At 46.0% G+C, this 22,745-nt stretch overlaps 5 protein-coding genes across 5 annotated transcripts; 3 read left to right on the top strand and 2 right to left on the bottom strand.

Moving 5' to 3' along the window:
- Positions 1–124: 124 nt before the first annotated feature.
- Positions 125–817, bottom strand: LAJ45_00389 (uncharacterized protein; the record flags this gene model as incomplete). Its single annotated transcript, XM_046109990.1, has 1 exon — positions 125–817. The coding sequence occupies one exon, from the start codon at positions 815–817 to the stop codon at positions 125–127; it is 693 nt and encodes a 230-aa protein (XP_045976683.1).
- A 2,936-nt stretch (positions 818–3,753) lies between these two features.
- On the top strand, positions 3,754–4,476 carry LAJ45_00388 (uncharacterized protein; the record flags this gene model as incomplete). Its single annotated transcript, XM_046109989.1, has 2 exons — positions 3,754–4,140; positions 4,201–4,476. 2 exons carry the CDS (start codon positions 3,754–3,756, stop codon positions 4,474–4,476), a joined length of 663 nt encoding a protein of 220 aa, XP_045976682.1.
- A 3,106-nt stretch (positions 4,477–7,582) lies between these two features.
- Positions 7,583–12,275, top strand: LAJ45_00387 (uncharacterized protein; the record flags this gene model as incomplete). The annotated part of the gene is made up of 10 exons (XM_046109988.1): positions 7,583–7,658; positions 7,716–8,779; positions 9,292–9,871; positions 10,028–10,161; positions 10,653–11,184; positions 11,300–11,430; positions 11,544–11,667; positions 11,859–11,991; positions 12,113–12,138; positions 12,217–12,275. The coding sequence occupies 10 exons, from the start codon at positions 7,583–7,585 to the stop codon at positions 12,273–12,275; spliced, it is 2,859 nt and encodes a 952-aa protein (XP_045976681.1).
- A 6,406-nt stretch (positions 12,276–18,681) lies between these two features.
- On the bottom strand, positions 18,682–19,076 carry LAJ45_00386 (uncharacterized protein; the record flags this gene model as incomplete). Its single annotated transcript, XM_046109987.1, has 2 exons — positions 18,682–18,960; positions 19,062–19,076. The coding sequence occupies 2 exons, from the start codon at positions 19,074–19,076 to the stop codon at positions 18,682–18,684; spliced, it is 294 nt and encodes a 97-aa protein (XP_045976680.1).
- A 2,123-nt stretch (positions 19,077–21,199) lies between these two features.
- Positions 21,200–22,731, top strand: LAJ45_00385 (uncharacterized protein; the record flags this gene model as incomplete). Its single annotated transcript, XM_046109986.1, has 4 exons — positions 21,200–21,608; positions 22,264–22,304; positions 22,375–22,543; positions 22,625–22,731. The coding sequence occupies 4 exons, from the start codon at positions 21,200–21,202 to the stop codon at positions 22,729–22,731; spliced, it is 726 nt and encodes a 241-aa protein (XP_045976679.1).
- Positions 22,732–22,745: the final 14 nt, after the last annotated feature.

Raw genomic sequence — 22,745 nt, 5'->3', positions numbered from 1 at the left:
AACAATCAGTGTAATTAGGATGCAATCGTTAATAGTATGCGATGCAGTAGTAGTGGTACATGTAGTAGTACATGGTTAGTAAGTAATGTTTGTAAGATGCAAATGATGATGATAATGAAGCTCCCTAGAAGCAGATCCCAAGCCCCCTCTGCACATCCCACATCTGTGGCTGAGACTGTCCATCTAACCTCGCCTTCCTCACACCCCACACCGCGCCCCTCGTGTGCACACCCAGCTCTCCCAGCACCTTCCTGAGCTCCGGGTGCCTCCTCACCGCCATCCCCACCGTCTTCTTATCCATCTTCTTCGCCGCCATCTTCAACTCCTTGCCATAGTTCCTCACCAAGTAGTCCACATCCGCCACATCACTACTCTTCGTCCTCGTCGCACACGCACTCAGCTTCCCGCGGAACAGAAACTCTTCCTTCAGGATGGGCACATAGCTGGTCCCCATGCGCGGCCCGCTGAGCACCTGGTTCCGCGAGACGGGGAATTGGTCCCGCGCCATTTCTTCGTGGCCCACAAACATCTCGACGAGCACCATGCTCTGCGAGCCCTCGGTGTCGCACCAGAAGAAGGCGACGTAGTCCTCGCGGCACTGCGGGATCTCGAGCCAGCCGCGCTTCTGCGAGAGGATGCGCTGGATGGTGGGTTTGGTGGCCGCCACGAGCACGTCGATGTCTTTGGATTCGCGGTAGGCGGCATGGGGGCTGCAGGCGAGGACGGACCAGCCGCCGAAGAAGCCGTGCTTAATTTTGTTGAAGGAGAGGATGCGGGAGAGGGCTAGGGCCGCGTCGTTGAGGGTTGATTGATGCATGGTTTGGTATTAGTGGTAGTATGTGGTATGTGATAGTTGTAGTTGTGCAATTGAGTGGTGGGCAGTTGGTCTGATAAGAATTGGAATGTTCGAATGGAAAACACTGAATTCCGAGTTATGGAAGATACTGTCTAGTGGCGACGTTGAACGGTAATGATAGTGATGGTAGAGGTCGCAGCAGTAGTGTCGATCGATTAAAGTAATGGAAGTGAAAGAAAGAAAAATATTAAAGAACAAGCTGAATTAAAGATTGTAGTATAACGCGCAACCAGGCACGATGCAGATCAAAAACCAATCGATGGGATAGGATAAATGAAGTGCAATATATAGTCTAAAGGATTTGTCGAATGAATGAAACAATAAGAGTGGTAATAATATATCGTCGACCAATAGTAAATAAATAATAAGCAGTAATGAAAGAAAGAAAGAAGGAAAAAAAGAAAGTAATGGAAACACCACCTCAGCTGAAGAAACGTCGAATGTCGTATGTAGTCGTGGTCGTTGCAAGTGAAGGTGGGGTGTGTGGGGTGGTGTTTGGGGGAAATAATGAGGGGATGGGAGGCGGAGGGAGGGGGAAGGAAGGTGAGGTAAGAAGGGAGATTACTGCCGCTTTGCTGCTGAACAATGGGAAAGTAGAAAAGCCTAGAGGAGATGAGGCCGTAATCTTATATATCACCAACCAGCCAACCGTCACGATCATGTTTAGACCCTGCCATCTTGGTCACGCAGCCTATAGGCGGGCGTTTTGTGGGGTGGAATTTATTTTTGTTGCCTGTTCAAGGGTTTCGAAGGCGTTGTTTACAGCTGTATGCTTGCTCACGAAGCGCCCGGAACCATGTTCGGATCGGATTCATATGGGATAGCGGCGCGGATCGAAGTACCTTACAGCACAATTGCAGCCGACATGATACATGGGGCAGGATCAGTAGCCAGGGTATGATGGTATTCACCCACGGCTCCCTACGGCATGTATGATTTTCTCATGATAGGTATCTTTTCGTGCCTTACTGTTGCCTGGGGATCAAACAGGGGCAAAGAATGGTAGACGGCTCGCTAGAGTGTGCGATCATTGGTTATGTTGGTCTGTGCTAATTTCCTTTTCCTTACTCTCCCTCTCTCGTTCGAGGGTCGAGACGCGCGTGGCTAATTTTATCCTGTAACAACCCGCTAGCGACCGTTGAGGCTCTAAATAATCTTCCAGCCTTTCCCTTCTTTGTGCGAATTCACACCAAGAGCCGAAAGATCATAATTCCTTTTAGCGCTCTGAGGTCATGTAAGTGGCTGCATCTGGAAACCATCGTTGTCTTGCAAACCCCAAAACGGCCGCTGGAATCCATCGTTCAGTTGGTTAGCGTCCATCATCTAACATCACTCGGCGCCAATGGAAGCGCTCGGCGATGCGGTGGTATGCCGTTTTTCTTTCTTTCTTTCTTGAATCCCATAGTCTGCAGATATCGATGCGTGATAGACCCTGATAGCTCAAGGGCAGAAATAGAATAGCACTCTGGAACTTCAGATTCCTCACCCCCCATGACTTAGATCGGGACGCAGGTCCCATTTGAGACAAGATCCACCGACATAATAGCACTCTGGAAGTTCGCTCTTAGCAGCACGATCATGCAGGGGTATTTTAATGAGACAGGATCTGCTCACCGATGGCGTCAAACCGTGAATAGAGGAAACACTGACAGTCTGTAGCAGAGTTCAATAATGCTGTAAACACCACGTAATCACGTGGCGACGTCATAGGACGTGGCGCCTGGTGATGCTTTAACAGATGATTGTGAAAGGCTATGCTGTTCTCCTGAAAGGTAGATGGATGATGGATGGATATGAGCTGGCTCGAAGATGAGATACAAAGCCAGAGAATGTTGAAAATTTAATTGATGTGTACCTACATGACTACACGTAACTTAGATTGGGCCGCCTGTCGTGGCTCGCGTTTAAGCACCTTCCCGCACATGCATTCCACAGAACTCTATCCCTGCGCGCCCACTGCAGGTCCCGATATTATGATAAATCCTCGGTAAACTTCCACGCCACATTAACGTCAATAAGGCAATCAATCTCTATTCTGCGATTACATATAGTCGCCCAAACATAGGGGGGCTCGGACCACAAGAGCTACATGTACTGTATAGGCTAAACTCGAGCGGTTACTCCGATTACAGTGGTTTATTTTGACGCCTCGGGGGCAAACTTTGCCGTATAGCACTAATCTATAGCTCGGCGCCCCGCCGCATCTAGATGGGCGGGGGGTTTATACAGGCCAAGGTAATCTAGCCATTCAATGACAAGTCATGAATCTGAAACCCGATATTAGAATCATAGTAATATATCAGATGTTTGCACTCCCGTACAACCCAACAACTATAAAGAATTTCATTTTGTTCGTGAGCTATTATTGGTACTAATAACATATATGTAGCAATTATTACACCAACCACGTACCACAGCCCCGCGCATATGTATGTGTGCAACCGTATTTCAAATCATTGGCACCAAGTTTGCTGCAGTGATGCGTATTATACATACGTAGGAGGGATAATGTCTCGAGACTTACGACGAAGTACTTTACATTGCAGTTGACTCGTGTGACCAGATACTTGTTGGAAGACATGTCTTTCTGTGATATGTGCTGTAACTTTGCTATTCTTGGCTGTGGGTTGTAATGATCACAAGCACATACATGTCTATCAACACTAGAACTTCTAGTGTGTACATACACGTAGGTAGATACAATCTCACGACAATTGCAATACCTCAAAGGAAAAATAAGGTTTAGCAACTGCTGGCTCCCTGCGTCCTCCGGTTCAATGGGAGCAAACACCACCACAATTGATAAATACACGATACCCTCCATGTTCCCCTGAAGGCCACTCTCACCATCGTTCACCTCTACAGGCCTCAACTCCAAAGCTACTAAATCCAAAGGAATGCCTAAATCCACCCGACCCAAGACTAGAGCCGCCTCTACATCTAGCTCTCACTTCCCGTCAAAACCCTACATGCGAGGCATAGCCAGCACACCTAATACCGCCTCTGCCCTCCCCCCCGCAGTAGCATGGTCTGCCGCAGATGATGAGCTCCTACTTAGATCAAAGTCTTTGGGGAAGAAATGGGTAGAGATATCACCTCTTTTCGAGGGCAAGACATCGAATGCGTGTAGAAAGAGACACGCAAGGCTCGTCACGCATACACAGGTGGAGTGGGATGAGTTCAAGGAGAGGGATTTGGCGGTGGAGTTTGTTAATGCGAAGGTGAATTTTTTTAAGACAATCGCGGGGAATATGAAGTTGGAGTGGAGACAGGTAGAGAAGAAGGTATGTTTTTGACCAGGACGCCGAGCACGAAGGTTGGATATTTGCTGATGTTCAGTGAAGTGTCTGGAGTTGGGATTTAAGTCTTTACTAGAGAAGGGGAAACGATTTCCGACCATCCAGAATTCTCCACATGACCAAATATGGGCCGAAAGTACTTGCAGCAATACTCAGTCTGTGTCATCCGAGAATAGTGATAGTGATGCTACGCTGAAAGATGATGATTTGGAGATGAAAGATAAGGATCTTAATGATCATAGTAAAGATGAAGAGTCAAATGATAAAACCGTTACGAAGGTACTTAAGGAAATTGGCGAGAGAGATGTGGGCTCTGACTAATGATTAAAGCAAAGTTTGATCGGGCATAACCTCTCTCTCTCAATATCTTAGAAAAGATATCAGGCCGAGATAGTAAGCAGATCAATGGAGTTGGCGAGTATTTATTCTAGCTGTTGTGCTTATTATGATTGAATCCACTACGACATATTGGGATTTTACACAAAGCATTATTGCAAGAAGCTTAAGAATTACACGTCAAGGAACTAAGTTATCCCCAAGTAGTAACCCTTTATTTTAATTTATCCAATATATGTTGGACTTAAGCTTCTTGAACTTGATTATTTCATTTTTATCGTATACTTATGGTTTGTTTCTTCTTCCCAAACGATGTTTCCTTATGAGATTCCTTGTGAAGTATATGGAATTGATTCAGCCTCAAAGGGGGCGAGATAGTCGCCAGAATACATACACAACGCCATAAACACAAGATCCATCAAGAGCATAAATAGTCAACTCTTTCAGGCTGTATGTAAAGGGCCTATATGCGTGTACTCCTTATATATCACAGTACTAGTACTTTCACAGTATCTCACTCGGTTTTCCGGATTGTAATTTTTTTTATTTAATTCATTAATCGCATGCAGCCTTAAAGCTATGGCGATTCCGGATTGTCATATCTCGAGCGAGTTTTGTTTGTTTGTTTGTTTAACTCAATCTCGCGCGAGCGAGTGCTTTGGGATGAACGCCGTGAAAAGTGCTTATTAGATAAAGATTGAGTATGCATGATGCATGCTAAATAAACCAAATCGTGCTTTAACCACAATTAACTTCATATCAGAATAGTTAAGTAGATATGCAAAGAGAGTTTCCACTCAGGCTGGGGCGGGTCAAATATATAGGGGCGCGTGATTAGTTGACTTAAAAATCACTGTACAGCGGTGGGTAATAAGTGATTAGATAGAACGCCACCAAAATACGCGTTTGCAGGCAAACTTGTGGCTAGGCCGTCCGATGACTTAATACACACCGCTGTACTAATATATAATCACATCACTACATGGACAAAACAGGAAACGATTTGCTAAACTAAACGTAACAGTATTCAGGGCCTAGACTTCCTTCTCGACTACAATTAAGAGTCGAAAGAAGATCATGATACTAATATACCAGCTATCTATAATTTGAGGGTTGGTGATCCTGCCACTGCTAGAGATACTGGCCAGAGTGTCTGTCTCATAGAGGCTTATATTACGCCTATCCAATGACCATATATTAAGGACCCTCCCTCTCTTTCAAACACTTATTATTTGCCACATGGTTAATATTTGATAAATTTAGGACTTTGTGTTTATAAGCCCAATTCTCGCCAAGGACATTAAACCGCGTTCAAGAACTTCAAGCCATGTATTAGTTGCTTAAGTAGAATTAATTAGAGTCAAGACTGACATGATATATAAATACGGGTAGATGTTGGTAGCGTTGTACCATCACGTAGTAGACAAACCTATCGATCAAACTTTGGATAATCACAACATATCACTCGGTGCCAAGAAGCCGCTCCGTGTTGTCATACACCTCCACCAGCTCTGTAAATGAATCAGTAAATGAATCCAACCTTCACCGCACCTCTTTGGCGGGAAATGCGTTATCCTAAAAGCGCTTACAGAGTCTTTTGGATTTACGCTTGTGATACATTATATTACTATGTGGAAACAAATCAGGAAATGTTGCTTTAAGTGCAAATCGATACCTCGCAATATACATTATTTATAAACATATGCTTGTAGGTGTGTATTATCGAGGGCAAACGTTAAAAGTTATTCATAGAAACCAGTTGATTCATTTACGTATCTAGCTGGTAGAGCGCGTTACAAACGAGGATGTTCACACTATAGGAGAAAGGAGATTATAGTCGGAAGCGCAACCAAGGGGGCTATTATAGCTAACTCTTTCAAAAACCCGCAATAAGCCGGCGAACGTATAACTCATTAAAATATGAATGCGATCAAGTTCTATGTATGAAAGATATTGATAAAGAAACATCGCGGTTGTCTGTATTTTGTAATCATTGATTACTTAGTCGTGGTTCCTTTTTTATTAAGATGCTTAATTGTGTAGAATATTATCAGATATCTTATAATACAAAAGGTTAGGACGAAAGTAATTTTGTAAATGACGGGTACTGATTGGCCGAAAACCTGCTGAAACAAAGGAAGGAAGGAAGGAGCTAGGCCTGAGGTGACTCGATCGAGCTCGATGAATTAAGTGTGCGTCCAATAGACAAACTCTCAGCACACTTTCTATGGGAAGTGAGTTTACAGCAGGGACAACCATAAATGAAGGGAAGCAACGTAAACTATAGTTTTTCTGAATTTATGGATACATCATTGTTACCAGTAACGTATTGAATGGCAACAGCACTAAAGACCTACACATAAAATTTGGAGGTGAAAGGCTCGGCAATGATCACAAACAAATCTGTACGCCAATAACCAATCTCCCAGTCTGCCACTGTACCAGGTTAAAGACGTTATATCTAGGTGGTCGATAACTCTGCGCGGTGGTAATACCGGGTCAAACCCTAGCAAATCAATAAATGATGAGAAGGAAAAGGAAGCCTCCTGAAGATGCATGTCGCTGTATAAACTGAATTATTAGCTGGATGGGCAATATCTAGATCTCTGATCTTCTCAGAAACAGAATCATAGAGTATCACTTGGTGGATCATCAAGGATCACTCAGCGTCCTCCAATCATATGCCGAGGGTCACAAGATGAAGTCTAATGCTTCACGTGCGCCAAGTCGGAGACTACCGCCGTGACAAAGCATACCAAGGGTAACTTGCCTCGGTCCTACCAGGCAAGCGCCTCAGTTGTTCTTCCTTCGTTCGCCGCCACGTCGAGGATATCTGAATATTTGTTACGCCAAACATAGACGACAAACACGAAATACAAATCCTTTTTTTTTCCTATTAGTTACACATCTCTTTATTGATCCATATACTACGACTTCCCATATACTGACATTACTATTTGCTGCCGCGTGTCGAGCTCGCTGGAGAGGTTCCCCTTTCGCTTCTTCAACCTTCGCGATCGGTTTTATTCTCTAGCTACAAACTACAAACTACTAGCCTCAACTTTAACAACAGATCAATACGTCTTTGAAAATGGACGAATTCAAGGCACAAACTCTCCCCCTTGTTCCACTTCCATATTCAACAGTTCTACTCCCGGGAGTTATACGTTAGTGCTCTTTTCCCTGCATTTGAGCTTTCCCAGCTGACGCAACAAATCCTTTAGTTCGTATCTTCATATCCGATCGCAAAGACATCGCAGCCATAATATCAACCCTCACAACTGACGCCCCAAGCCCTACAATCGATGCTTCCAACCTCGCAATAGGATGTATCCCTCTCAAACCACCGACTCTAGTTTCGCCACCGATCGCAAAAGATGACGAGGATAAAAAGCGGATAATTCAGGAGGAAGGTGACGAGGTTGAGGAAACCCAGATCGCATTTCTAAATATTGATCCCTCCTCCGCCACCCCCGAGGAGCTATTCTCCCACGGAACAGTAGCACGTATCATTGGCCTCGAGGGCCATTCAGATGTCAATTCTTTTGGTAGCCCCATCGTCGGCGGTCAGAACGGGATGGCGATCGTAGTGGAGGGAATCTCCCGGTTCCGGGTAAAGCAATACCGACAGCGTACGCCGTTCATTGAAGCCGACGTGGAGCACTTCAGCGATGAGCCATTGAAAGAGGACGATACTAAGACGAACTCGTTCTTTTTGCAGCTCAAGTCGCTCTCCCGGGAATTAGTTGGATTGCTGCGAATGAGCTCAAACAGGGGCGCGGGATTGCCGCCGATCGTGGCAAGGAGGTTAGAGTTATTAATTGCGAAGAAGGATGTTAATGACGCTGGGTCTTTGGCTGATTTTATGATTTCGGCGGTGGAGACGAGGTTGTTTGAGAGACTTGATATACTTGCTGCGGTGGAGGTCCCTGAAAGGCTTGAGAGGGCGGTGGTTATACTTACTAGACAGGTGAATAAGATAAAATCGATAATTCAAAAAAGCAATAAGCTCGGGCCAGCTATCCCGCCGCTTATTGTTATGGATAACAGGAGACAGGGCGGATTCGGGAGCTCCAAAGTTGGTGGGAGAAGAAGTTCTTTCGGGAGTGATCATGATGACGATGGCGAGAATGAGGAATATGATGAGTTAGTAAAGAAGATCGAGTATGCAAGGTTGAGTCCGGAAGCTTTGAAAGTTGCGAGGAGGGAGCTTCAGCGGTTGAAGAGGATGAATCCTGTTCAAGCAGAGTACGGCATTTGTAGAACTTATTTGGAAACTTTGACAGAGGTAAGCAATATTTTCTTCTGCGAGTAGTTATTTCTTTCGTCGACTGGTATTCTCAACGCCAAAAACCGAAACCGGGGGTGAGGTGGAACGGATTGCTAGCTGTGTTGTGTGTCCTCGTCCTTTCATCACCATCGATCCTCGAATCACGGCCTACCTATCACGAATGTGACTAGTGGCTCTAGAGCCATAAACTGGCTTCTCAAAAAGCCATAGTTGCAATTCCTTTAGGCGTCTTATTTAGTCACGCTTATGTAGGCGTGACTTAGATAAAGACTATACCAAAACGGGAGAAATGCAACCTCAACTACATGTCACTCAAACTTCCAGTTAAAACCATTTTGTTTTTGTGTAAACAAGCTCCAGTTTTCAAAAACCTGAATGAATGATGCCGATATCCTTCTTTTCAATCAGGTTAATGAACTTGGGGCCGACTCGGTTTACACAAAGTCTCTATGGATATGCAATAGAGTGTTTTTTCTTCTTCTGTTGCTAATCTGTAACAATATATACAGATTCCCTGGACAATAACCACAAACGATCAACTAGATTCAACAACTCTAGCTAAAGCTCGAAAGCAGCTCGATGACGATCATTACGGTCTCGAGAAGATCAAAAAACGACTCCTTGAATACCTTGCTGTCCTCCGTCTCAAACGCCAAGTCAACGAAGCTGCCGATAAAGCATATGCAGCGGCCGATGCTGCTGAGGAAGAAGCAGGAAAAGAGGCCCTGAAAGCCAAAGCCCTTGGCTTGAAGCCTGCTCCTAAGCCTTCTGATGACGAGAACGCCAAGTCCGATGAAGATACTACCGTTATTAAATCAGATGAACAACCTATAACCAAACCTAAGCGAAAGCCGTTTGTTGACAAATCACCGATCCTCTTGCTCGCGGGTCCGCCGGGAACTGGTAAAACGAGTTTGGCTAAGAGTGTGGCAACTGCTCTCGGGAGGAAGTTTTACAGGATCAGTTTGGGGGGTGTCAGGGATGAAGCTGAGATTAGAGGTCATCGGAGGACCTATGTTGCTGCTATGCCGGGGTTAATTGTCAATGCTTTGAAGAAAGTTGGGGTTGCGAATCCTGTTATTCTTTTGGGTTAGTATTCCACCTTTCCCTTGCGTTTTGCATTTGCGGTGTAACGTCGATATAGGCGTTCGGGATATTTCTGATCCCGAGCGTATGGTAATATCGAGCACTGTTTGAAGATCCGGTTAAGTTCAAGTAACATTAACAATAATTTGGATCGTAAAGATGAAATCGATAAACTCGGGGGTGCTAACCACCACGGCGACCCGAGTGCGGCAATGTTGGAAGTGCTTGATCCGGAGCAAAACTGGAGCTTTACTGATCACTATATTAATATCCCTATTGATTTATCTAAAGTGGTATGTTTCCCGTTTTTTCCGCCCCTTGGTACAGGCGTCTCTTTCATCTTCCCATCTCCTTTACCCCGCTTTTCCGATCCGATCACACATGTCGAGAGAGATAGAGCGAGGTCTTGTGTCCCCTTTTCTCTCTGCAGTGTGGGTGTTGCTGCTCGGTTGCACGTGTTTTAAATAGGTTGTTTATTTGTGGCGGATGCTGGATTTAAATTCCCGTTTAATTTTCCGCACGCGAGCCGGGGAAAGGAGAAAAGAAGGGCGGAGAATATTATCTACCGCTTTGTTTCCTAGATATACCCTGTCGGCCCATTGCGTGCATATTTCCAGGATTAATCACGCCGGACAAACACGCGGGGGGAGACCCATTTTACCGTTCAATTTGCTACTGATCTTTAATGCCTTCTCACTCAATTATGCTGTGCATGAGTGGGAGGTGTTTGGGGGCTGCGGTTGTTAGTTGCGGGATAATATGCTAATTGGATGACTACTTTTAGCTTTTTATTGCCACAGCAAATTCGCTCGACACAATACCAGCGCCTCTTCTCGATCGTATGGAATTAATTCAGCTCAGCGGATACACGTCCCTTGAGAAAATGCACATTGCGTCACAATACTTGATTCCTAAGCAATTGACATCAAATGGTCTTAGTGAGGGCCAGGTTGAATTACCTGACGATGTCCTTGCTAAAATCATAACGTCGTACACTAGAGAATCCGGGGTCAGAAATCTGGAGAGGGAAATAGGGAGCGTGTGCCGTGCCAAAGCAGTCCAATATGCTGAGGCTAAAGACGCTGGCCAAGATGATTCGTACAACCCGAAAGTTGAGCTCTCAGAGCTCGAGGATATCCTAGGCATTGAGAAATATTACTCCGAACTTGCTGAGCGTAGCAATAAGCCTGGGATTGTTACAGGATTGGTTGCCTACAGCATCGGTGGTATCGGTTCAATCTTATTCATTGAAGCTGAGCATATGCCTGGTAACGGAAGACTGCAGCTTACAGGGAAGCTGGGCGATGTAATCAAAGGTTCGTCTGATGTTTTACAATATGTTCTTGTCTGTTACTACTGCTTCATTGAGGTCTTGTGTAGTTGATCTTGATTTACTTTGATTATGCGCTGACTGTGACTGATTATCCGCAGAGAGCGTCGAGGTTGCCCTAACCTGGGTGAAAGCGCATGCCTATGTTCTTGGCCTTACCCACCACCCAGACGAGGATCTTACGAAGAATAAAAATGTGCACGTGCATTGTCCTGCCGGCGCTGTGCCAAAGGTTGGGCTCTCCCTTCTTCCCTCGCTTGCGCTTATTGACTCGCAGCTTATCGAGTCTTCTGTTTTGCTGCTTGTGGGGGCTTCGTCAGCTGACTTTTAATTTCACCACTCTAGGATGGTCCGAGCGCAGGGGTCGCATTTACGATCGCCATGATATCCATGTTTTCTGGTCGACGAGTCTCCCCCACGCTTGCCATGACGGGCGAAGTGTCTTTACGGGGGAGAGTCACCGCGGTTGGTGAGTGAAACTTCTAGCATTATTCTATGGATCATCTTCGTTTTCATCTTTGTCATATCTATCCTCCCCCCTCTGTGCCTAAAGCCTGAGGATTAAGGAGATTATGATGGATGCGCATGTGGATATGAATTCTTAAGTCTATTGACTGAATAACTGAATATATGACTGACTCATCTCACGTTCCTAAACAGGTGGCATAAAAGAGAAATTGATCGGTGCGCTAAGTGCCGGTGTCAAAACGGTACTTCTGCCTGCGCATAATAGGAAGGAAGTACGTGAGCTACCTGAGGAGGTCAAGAGTGGGTTGGAGATAATTTACATCCGGTAAGCCAGTCATAACAATCTAAAAAGTTCTTCAGCGCCTGCAATGTCGCAACCGACAAGGAAAAAGGGAGAGAGAGAGAGAGATTCAACTTGCTGACCACAATTGTGTGATGTTGTGTAGGAGCCTATGGGAAGCGCTAAAATACGGTATGTGTTGAACGAATCTGTCCTTCCGCCACGAGTTCTTGATGATCTTGTTACTGACTTGGCTCGATTTGATCTCAGTCTGGCCTGAGTGGAGTGTCGGAGAAGACAACATGTCTTCGATTGAGAGCAGATTGTGATTATGACAACTAAATATCTAGTTGGTCATGTATTCTTAGTTTATGCAGCGTAATTTTTTCCTTTGAATTTGATGCTTGCAATTGGACCTCTATTTGCGAATTTTATTTATTTTTTCCTCTGGATATCCTCCTATTCGTACCTCACAGTGTGATCACAATTGTGTTACTGTCCTCATCCCTCCTGCGGGAGCTATTTTACCCGATATCAGTTGCAAGTCCTCCTACCTATTCACTTCATGTATCAATTACAGTTTCCATACTGCGAGGGTGTATCTTTTTTACACCGATCCCCCTCGTACCGCCTGATCTACCTTGCGCATTAGCGAGAACAAATATGCCCCCTTACACACAGCAGTCCCCTAGTAGCGTGTAGAGGACAAACTACTTGTACCTTCCCTGGCCCAACCATGTAACGTGTATGCTCGGAAGATTTCTTGGCCACGTTTTGTTCCCGCAAAGAAAAGTCTGGGGTTTCTATCTCAAATCCCTTGCAACCAACTCAACCTAGTATATATCATATCACCCTGTGCTATCAAGGCCTAGGCTGCGGTGTGCAAAGATCACTCTTGTTGCAAGCGTACGGCAATGAGAATATGATTCTCGGTCACACCAATTAAGATGTGGCCACGATAGACATTGCCGGTAGCCTGGCCTTTCCAACTTGATCTTTACACGCTTGACCGTAAATCTCATATGATTGCCAGCAACTCGTTTTTATTTTTTCTTCTTTCTGTTCCTCTCTCCCTTTCTCCCTGATCCCGTCCTCCGCTCTTTACAGCGAAGAAAGATAAATATGATTTTTTTTTTGTCTGGCTGCACGTACGTAAATATTATCATTGGGAAGGAAAAAAGACAATAAATGGGTCCGGGTTTTTAAGAACCTTTTCGACACATTCCGGTGGTAGCCACCTCATGGATAGAGGAAGGGGAGCGCGAGGGGAGTGTTCAAAAGTAATTCGAGCCGAGGAACCGATTGCGAAAAAAAGATCTTCGCACATATTCGTCGCGGCACAAGCTGGGTCTGTTTCAGTCTGTCCCTCTCCACAGTCCCCAATCTGTGAGTGAATTTTTATGAAATTTTCCTGTATGATTGGGGGGTGCCGGTGAACGGAAAACATCATAACGCAGAGGAAGGATCAGGGAGAGACAATAACATAACCCGGGGATTCCCCAGATCCTTCCCCGTGATGATCAGAGGTGAAAAAGGGTTCCTACCCTTTCCCCCTCCCTTCCGTCACCGCCGGCTCCCGCTCTGGTTTGTCTCTCGGTCTCCTTTTTTTATATATATATATATTTTTTTTGTTTCGATGGGAAACATTATTCTCTTTCATATGAGCAATAATATGGTTCAAGGGGGTGCCTTTTCTATTTTTTTTCCTTTCTTTTTTTCCCGCCTTTAGTTGACAGCAGACTAGATCCTGGATAATATGCCGCCAACTTCCGGGCCGCCCTGTGATCTCCAAGTCTCCGAGCGGCGGAGTTCCGGGAGTTGGGTGTGGAAATTTTGAGACCTCCGGGGTCCACATTTCCAAACATCACAAAGCCACACCGGGGGAGGGTAGAAACTTGGGCGAGTGGAATGACTGACTGATTGATGGTTAAGGCAATCCTTTGCTCTCTTTGTAATATAGGAAGTTTGAGTGTATTGGGTGGCTCCTAATGATGACGATACATATTCGGCGTGCAATGAGGGTGAATATTTTTACTTTTTTCGCGGATCAGGAGAGGAGACATGCTTCCTTCCGCCGAAGCAGGGGAGTCTAGGTAAGGTGTAGGTACCTACTCAGACGTGGTTGTGAAGTTGTGATATGTATGTAAGTCCATGTTCGTATGTAGCCAGCCATCATAAGCCAGTCAATATGTATGGTAACCTCCGCCACCACCCACCACCACCACCACCACAGCCCACCTTATTTACTCTGGAAATTCGATCTCGGATCGTGTGCTAGCGATAATGTAAGACATTTTTGTGTGTGGGTTGTATGTGCTGTGCGATAAATACCTATCAACTTGGACGACTGGACTGATATGTTGAGATGAAACCCTGAATTGGGCACACGGTACGTGACACGAAGGAGAACATGTATTGACAACGGGCGTGCTTGAGATACTGGCCCAGAGGGAATCTTCTTCCTCGTGCAGATGGTACACATGTACGTATGTCTAGATACCTGTATCTATTACTGTTGTCTGTACCTCCATAACCAGCCAACATATTGAAGTAAGGGGATGGTGAGTAAGTGAAGTGTAGGTGTCCGAACACCCCCGGGCAAAATATTTCACGGGGGAAGGTGGGAAATTCAATTCCCAACCCCAATTAGATGAGCCCTATGTTTAGTTTATCTTCTAGCCCAAAGAAGTGCATTCTGAGCAAGTTAAAAAAAAAAAAGATAACGAATCATAGTTGTCACTATCTCCCTGCCATCTCCATACACCAGTACTGGGGGGTGGTATCAATTCCCAGGACCCAGTTTTTTTTATTATTATTATTTTGCCCAGCTGAGCTGGGTAGCCACGAGACAGAGGAAGAGCAGCATGTAGAGCATGCAGTCGACGAAGGCGAGGAACCTAAAATGCACGAGGCTCAGATGTGGACTAGAACATCGGGCAAAAAGCCGCGGAGAAATTTTATTCCCAGATGAATTAATTAAGGGAAACCTTTTTTTTCTTTCTTTTCCTTTACTCCGCCGGCGGCTTAAGGGAACAAGAACCCCTACGGAGGGTGGGGTCTAGATGAACGGCGGCTTTTTTTCTTCTTCTTGGTGGCCATCAGGAAGGCTGCTATCTCTGCTTACATTCAAATTCCCTTGGCCATGGTATCTCTTTTGTTTCTTGTTTTTTTCTTTTCTTTTTCCTTCCCTTCTTTCTTCTCTTTAGGTGTTCGGGCTGATCATGCCACCTTTTTTTCCCTTTCCCCACACATGTCGCAATGGGGGAGGGGAGGATGCTGGGACGGGAACGGTTTCGGGTATTGATTGATGCGTAACCATCATTTTGTGTCTCCGAGAGATGTGCTGCCACCCAAAACCCAGAGCAAGCAGAGGTACGGTCCAGGGTAGCAAGGTAGGGGAGGAAGGAGGATCAAGACCTCACTAACATCCTACCCTACCCGTAATCTCTTGCTTCAAATAATTCCCCACTCTCAGGCCCTGCCCTATGTATGTAGGTACCTGTATGTAGAGTACCTACATACATACACATGTCCTATCCCTCGTCCTATCATAATCCCAAGCAGCGCTACTCTACCAGGGAAAGGGAAGTGCCAGCTGTTAACGCTATTGGAGGAGACTCGCTTTGCTTACTGACCGATACCTCAATTCCCTCTTATATTAGCTTTCTGGTGGTTTTCGGCTATATGAAGCGAACTCTGGTAGCGGGCTCGGAATAATTACTGGTTTACCTGAATACTATGTCCAGGTACGGTAAAGAGTAAAGAGGGAGAGGTGCAGTCTAAGTTACGGATCTTCACCTCAAAGGGTACTTGAATAACTTACATACCACATTCGTTCAAGATACGGTGCTAGTAAGACCTCAACCAACAGCAACATCAACGACCAACAGTTAACGTCCGTCCGTCCTTCGGAGCTTCAACGAAGTCTACCCAAGGAACTAAATCAAAGCCTAGGCTGATAAGCATGTGAATTTTCCGTCCCTCTTCATTGGGTTTCCCCAACCTAAGCTTGCCATGGGCAAACTGCGGGGCAAAGATGGATGGATGGATGGATGTGCATCGGTAGAGTACTCTAGTAGCAGCAGTAGTAGAAGGTTGAAAGGCACCAGTTGTCTGTCTTGTCGTCGGCAACGACCGACCGCGGTGTGGGATGTAGAGTGCCCTACTCTATCTAAATGTACCTAGGTACCTGCTCCACTCTACACCTTTCCCAGCCTAATGGTTATATAGCGGACTCTAACTTCATTGTAGTGCGTACATAGTACGCTGTACTAGTCACTTAGCGAAGGCCGGTAAGATTGACTACTCCAGAGCGGGAGCTTTAAAGCTTGAAACCACCTTATCCTTGCTCTCTTCCCCCCAATTGTGACCCACATGCTCAACCTCATAGGCGAACCCGCTGCGGTAGCGGTAGATACTAGAGGGGCCCCGCTGCCATACTTCCACTCCATGCTCTTTTTTCGTCCTGCAATTTTGAACCCTATAGAAAGAAAAAAGAAAAGAAAGTCGTTGACGGAAAAATAGGTACAAAAGCGTCCATAAAAACACGAGCGAATAAATTCCAGAAGCGGGTAAAATCATGAGAATTAAAGAATCTGATAGATGACATCCCCGAGAAGAGCCCCTTGCAGTTGGTTCGCAGCAGGTGCTCTACACCGCTGGTTCGCCTTTGAAAGGGTCCGTGAACAGTATTTTTCGAGGAACGAAGCAGTGCTCTCCTCTGGCAAGCAGCAGGGCACGAAAGACAAGGACAGGAAGCAATTGATCTTGCCTGATCCATACGAGTATCACAATTGACCTTTCGATATCATGTTTCTTTGTTTCTGCCGATACTCACACAGACACAGAAACACAGACGCGCGTATATATGACCCTTCGCGTGCTCGGATTATATCGTTCCGAAACTGGGGAAATGATCGACTGTTAATTAAGACTCTTTTCGATAATTTACACAGTTTAGCGAGAACTAGGAATTAAAGACTTTGAGTTCCTGCATAAATATATGAGCGATATGAGTGATATGATGATCATGGGTGAATACATGTAGGTAAATAAGAAGGGAAAATAAAGGTAAGGAAAAAAGGAAAGGGAGAAAAAAAAGAAAAAAAAGAAAGAAAAAAAAAAGAGACCGAGCCCTTGTTACTGGTATTCCGTATTGACTATGTACCAGTGTGTCGTAATGGAAATTCTCAGCTGAGACAGAACTTTGCCATTCATTTCACCCAGGATTAACCTGGGTCCGGGTTCGGTACCGAAAGAGTTTCGGGGAGAGGGCTTCGGAAACGATAGGCTCACGATTCCGATCCGAGAGCGCGTTGAAAGCGGAGCTATCACAGGAAAAGGGCATTTCGCCTGAGCTTTCGCCTGAGCTTTCGGCGTTAGGCTGGCTCTTCCCCGTTGCAGAGTAGAGCGGGCACATGAGGGCGCACATAAAGTCTCGGGGTGGAAGTCTTCTATTTCATCAAACCTCCGTAGCGCAACCTCTTGCCCGCGTATAGTCAAAAGCGCATACATGCCACGGCAAGAGGTAAGCGATCGGATATGATGATCGTCGCTGATATGATACTCTCATGTCGCTTCATATGGTTCACCCGTCCTCATCTCCTGCAGTGTTCGGTGTTATATACGGTTTTTATACGAAACTCTTGATTACATTGAGGTGCACTTGAAGTGAGAGGATGGGGTATGGTAAACTGTAAATGCGTTCTTTTCTAATGTCTCACATGTCAGATAGAAACTCGTAAAGCTTGGGTAGACGTATCCTTTTACATAAGCCTTCAATAAACCCTTGCTCAGTACGGAGTATTTACGTACATACATGTATGCAGTACTCTACACCCTACTTGAACCTCGGGTACCCTCACCACCACCCCGAGGTTGTTGGGTTATATTCATCTTTCTCTACGGCTCTGTCCGTAGTCCCGGCCGGCCGTGCTCTAATATGTCTAATATATAGCCACTCGGGATCTGTAGATGTCTTCCGAATGGGAGAATTGATAAGGCAAAAAGAGAGGTAGAAATATAAGCAGAGGAAGATGAAGGGGAATGAAGAAATGGGGAATTTGGGAAAGCGAATAGGGATCAAATGATCTACTAGGCTGGTCTTTTTCACTTTCCTTTTTCCCTTAATCCTCTCCTTCATGTTCTCCAAGCTTTTTTGCTCGACCACAGCCCGTTTTTGATGTTCTGCCGGTACGTTGAGGAAGATCCAACAAATGATAAGATCTGTCGCTACGAGTCACGACTTCTTAAAGACACACCAACACCGGGAATAAGTCCGTCCTGTTTCGGAATGTCAGATTCAGTCAGTAGCTGTGTGTCGTAGGGCTGTAGTAGCTTTGCCAATTCGTCACAACGACATCCCATCTCCCGCTGTTGCGTCTGTTTCCAATCGGGGACAACCTGACTGGGGCTAGAGACCTCCACTCTCCCCTCCCAAATATCATAATCTCATACCGTGGGTGAGCTGTGACCCTTTTGCAAATGCGCTCAGGGATCACCCGACTGGCAACGGAGAATTCATTCGGTGGTAGCGATGGTTGACAAGAAAAAAGCGATCGTCTATTCCGTCTGGCTAGTTTTGTTTGTTGGCTTAGTCTTGTTTCCTTTCTGGGGCATTCCTCATACTACCTACACTAACTACTACCCGTGGAGAGTATGTACCCAGACACAGTGAATCACTGACACTGACTGACTGAGCCCTGATCCTCCATTTTCCTTTCTTTTTCCTTCCTATTACGCCGGCCTTATTGTGCCAACTGTGTCGTCCGCTAATCTCTCAAGCCGTCGATCGTTGATTTGTTTTGTTTTCTCTGCCTGACTTCCGGCTCCAATAGCACACGCTAACTGTGTCATCCCACGCAGCCCGTTGCTACACTCATTCTGCTGAATCTCGATCCAGTTCGAAGGGGTATTCTTTCTTTTCTTCTGCTGATTCTTCTTCTGGTTCTTCTTCTCCTCCTCCTGCTCCTCCTGATCCCCCTGCTCCTCCTGATCCCCCTGCTCCTCCTCCCTCTATCATCCACATCCATTATCCTCAGCCCCCGTGTACATACTGGGCTAGTATCTTTTGTTTCGAGTACGTTTATTGTTTTGTGTTTGTTTTGTTTTCATACGATAACACCACACATTTCATGACATCTTGATTCGGGATTGATATCAGAGAAGATAGGTAGATAGAGGGAGGGGGGCAAGAAGTCTCATTAGCGGATATCAAATGTTCTAGGCACTCTTTGTAGGTAACACCGTAAAGTACTCACCTAGGCAAACAAGGTAGCCTGTAAGGTAGGGAGTAAACTACAAGGACGTTCCTCCAAGAGTTGGCGCCACTGCCTGAGTACATACTTGGTAGTAGTGTAGTGTAGTGTGATACATTTTGTTACATCCCCAAAGGGTGCACATATCAACAACAGGTATTGTACCATAGAGTCAAAGGAGGGTAAAGTAGAAGCCTGAACGATTTCTGCGCACACACACACACACACACACACATACAGACACACCGCACGCACACACGGGGTAGCTCCGACACGCAAAAATTAGCGTCCAACTGGTCGATAGATTTGCGGGGGGGCAATGATAGGCCAGGTTTAGGGTGAAGTCAATGAAGTGCAGCCGGGGACAGTGTCGGTTGCCTGCAGGTCTTGTCGCCAACGACCATCAACGAACAGCACGAAGAGAGAGAGGAGAGACCTAGAGAAAAAGAGCTACGTTGAGAGAGGCCGAGGGAGAAAACAGCCAGTGCTTATTACTTCGTTGTGGGTGCTGACAGGACTGATTGTGATGAGAACGCTTACCTACCTGCGTGCTGATTGAGGTAAGAGTGGTAGATGACGATAGAATCATATTGGGTATCCTTCGACTCTCCTCATCCTATGAACCACCATCCTATCTCATCGTGTCTGTCCTATCCTCATCCTGTTTTCTTTTCCCATTTTCTTTTCCCATTCGAATCGGTACCTCTTTGCTTCTAACATTATTGTTGTCCTCCTTTTCTCCCATTGATTGATTAGCTGGAGATCAGAGGACGTCAATTAATTGCAGCTCGCTCGTTAGCTTTCGAATTCCATTTCCCTGGTCCCATCACCACATCCTTTTCATCTTTCCCCCCCAGTCAATCCTTCTGCCCGACATACCTAGTCTCACACGTCCCTTCATCTATATTCCACCCTCCACCCCCCCCCCCCCCCACCTCTCGCACCCTCTCCACCCGCCCGCTTTGTTCCGTTGAACTGTAGGTAGGTAGTCCAGGACCTAGTTTTACTCTTGTTGCCTATTTCTTGAATCCTGACTACTGCGCCGTCGTTGCTATTGTGGTGGACAACTCGAATTATTCCTTACCTATCTACTCTACTACCTATCCCTTCTCGCACCCCCCCCCCCCCCCCAAAACCGCCAATCCCAAATCTCAAATCCCACCCCCATAAATTCTCCTTTTTAGGACCGTTTCTCGTCGGAGACTAAAAAAGCAACGCTAGACTTTTCATCTTCAAAGTCAATTTCAATTTTACGCGCCATCATCCTTCCATCCATCCATCCATCCTCCGCCACTACCTTATTACTACCGGCCCACTCCACCTATTCGAAATTTCTCTTTTTGTGTCTTGATAATCTTTTCCCTTTTCCCTTCGCATGTTAGGTATGTGTGTCGCTCCTGGTTTGTCCAGGCACGGTTGACTGAGATGCGGAGCGAAGGCGAACGTTATATGTATGCTCACATGTTCCTCATCAGACTCCACACCCTCCTGAGCCAAATCTCCCTGCTTTTCGCTACCGACTAAACCCGCACTCTGTTACATACGTTACCAACCAGCTTGTTGATCTCATCTCTTTTTCTCTTGCGTTCCATGCTGAGGTCTCTTACTGTACCCGTCGCCCTGTCACTCCTGCTTCTCGATTAGCATCAGAAACTGCCGTCTTTGAAATTTATTATTACGACCGTTTCCGTTCTCTGATCTGAGGGAGAGGGAAGGAAAAAAAAAAATAGGAAAGGGAAAGGGAAAGAAAAAGAAAAGAAAACAGAAAAAAAAAGTGAAGAAGGAAAAAAAAAAAGTACTTTCTTTCTATCTACTTACCTCCTACCTATATGCAAGCTCCCATGCAATCCTCTTCCCCCCGACCTCCACCGGTATATTCTTCGTTCGGAGAACGTCGATCCATATCACACGATTTAGCTAGGTTCTCTCTCGACCTGGGCCCGGCCCGCCCTGGAGCCTCACGACCAGCTCATACAGTGCCCTATCCTTCTCCGCCAATGTCGCATTCCCCTCCTCCCATCAATCCATTGTCTCCTAAGCAGCAGGATGCTCGACGAAGACCTTCTAACCCAGTAACTCTACCCTACGATACACAGGGCATGCAAGGGCGAGCTCAGGAACAGCTTGCTTACTCCCACGAACACCAGCACCATCTGCAAGGACCAGTCAGTGCGACAACAATCTCATCCTCAGAGAACGAAAAGTTTCCTGCGCCGTTTCCGTCCACTAACAATGGGGATAATTCGTATTCCCACCTGACACAAATCTCCGCAACAGCTCCGGGAAGCCAACGGTCACCATTTGCTACGCAGCCGTCATTCCTGCCACCACAACTTCCTAGACGAACAAAGTCGCATGTGGCCTCTGCATGCGTCAATTGCAAAAAGGCACATTTGGCCTGTGATGGTACGTTTGGGCATTTTCAATGAATATTTCTTTCTCCCCATTGGATCCCCCACCCAATTTTTATTCTATTTTCTTGTTTTGGCCAGAAATCTTGTGTTTCGCTGGGAGGAACATTTGGTATTTTTTTTCCGGACCCGGGGCCCCGGCGTGACCTACTTGCTTGTTGTGTTGCTCGCTGTCGCTTTCCGGCGAACTCTATTTTCTGGGGGAGTCTTGCCGTTTCAGGCACAGAGTGAAATTGAGATCGAGAGTGAGAGTTGCCCTCGGGATATCGGCGGTTACCCCATGTGTTCATCCGATAATTGAATTCAGGGGGGACTTTATCCGCTTGATTAATTATGCGGGATGGGAATTTCACTCATCTCTCTATCCCCGAATCTTTTTGTTCCGTTTCCCTAATTTCTTATCGGTCAGCGAGCCGCTATCTTCACGTTTCCCTGATTTTTAATTTCCCCCACCGATTTTACCTTGATTCCCCATTCTGGCTATCTGGCTGGCACGCGAGATGTGTCAGGGGTATTGGTCACTTGGCGTCACATGACTCGAGGTGCAGAACCTTAGCCGATGCTTGCTCCACTGCGTTGTTATGTAACGGTTTCGGTTTTGAGGGGTTGAGTGATACTTGGTGAAGATGCTAACCTGAGTGGAGCACTAGTTCGACGACCTTGCCCTCGATGTGTCAGTCTTGGCAAGCAGGTATGTGTCAAGTGTCCAATCTCGAGACGCAAAAAAAAGAGAGATATATGTGGGACTAACTGTGTTCTAGGACAGCTGTAGGGATGTACAACATAAGAAACGTGGTAGGCCAAGATTGCGGGATGAGAGAACTCACAGCTTCGAGGTCGGGCAAATTGGCTCAATACAATCCCACAGAGCGGAGACTGTTGTTTCACCTCTTTCATCGCCTACTGCGATTACGGCACCATATCGGACAGGTACTCATCGTGTGTTGAAATCGCAGTCAAATGACTCCCGATTCAGGAGAGCCTCTCTCACACCTCGTGAGGAAACATTAGGTGGCCAAAATGCGGGCTATTTCGATGACAGGCCATCCCCCATAACCCTAGGTTTAATTTACCGTCGCCGGTTCCAAATGCAATTGCATACCTCACGACTGATCTAGTTGTTGCAAAGTCG

This window comes from Morchella importuna (assembly GCF_003444635.1).
Source record: "Morchella importuna strain M04M26 chromosome Unknown Morimp01GS001, whole genome shotgun sequence".
Classification (NCBI taxonomy): Eukaryota; Fungi; Ascomycota; class Pezizomycetes; order Pezizales; family Morchellaceae; genus Morchella; species Morchella importuna.
The sequence above is the reverse complement of the archived record's forward strand: the minus strand, read 5'-3'. Positions and strand labels throughout refer to the sequence as shown.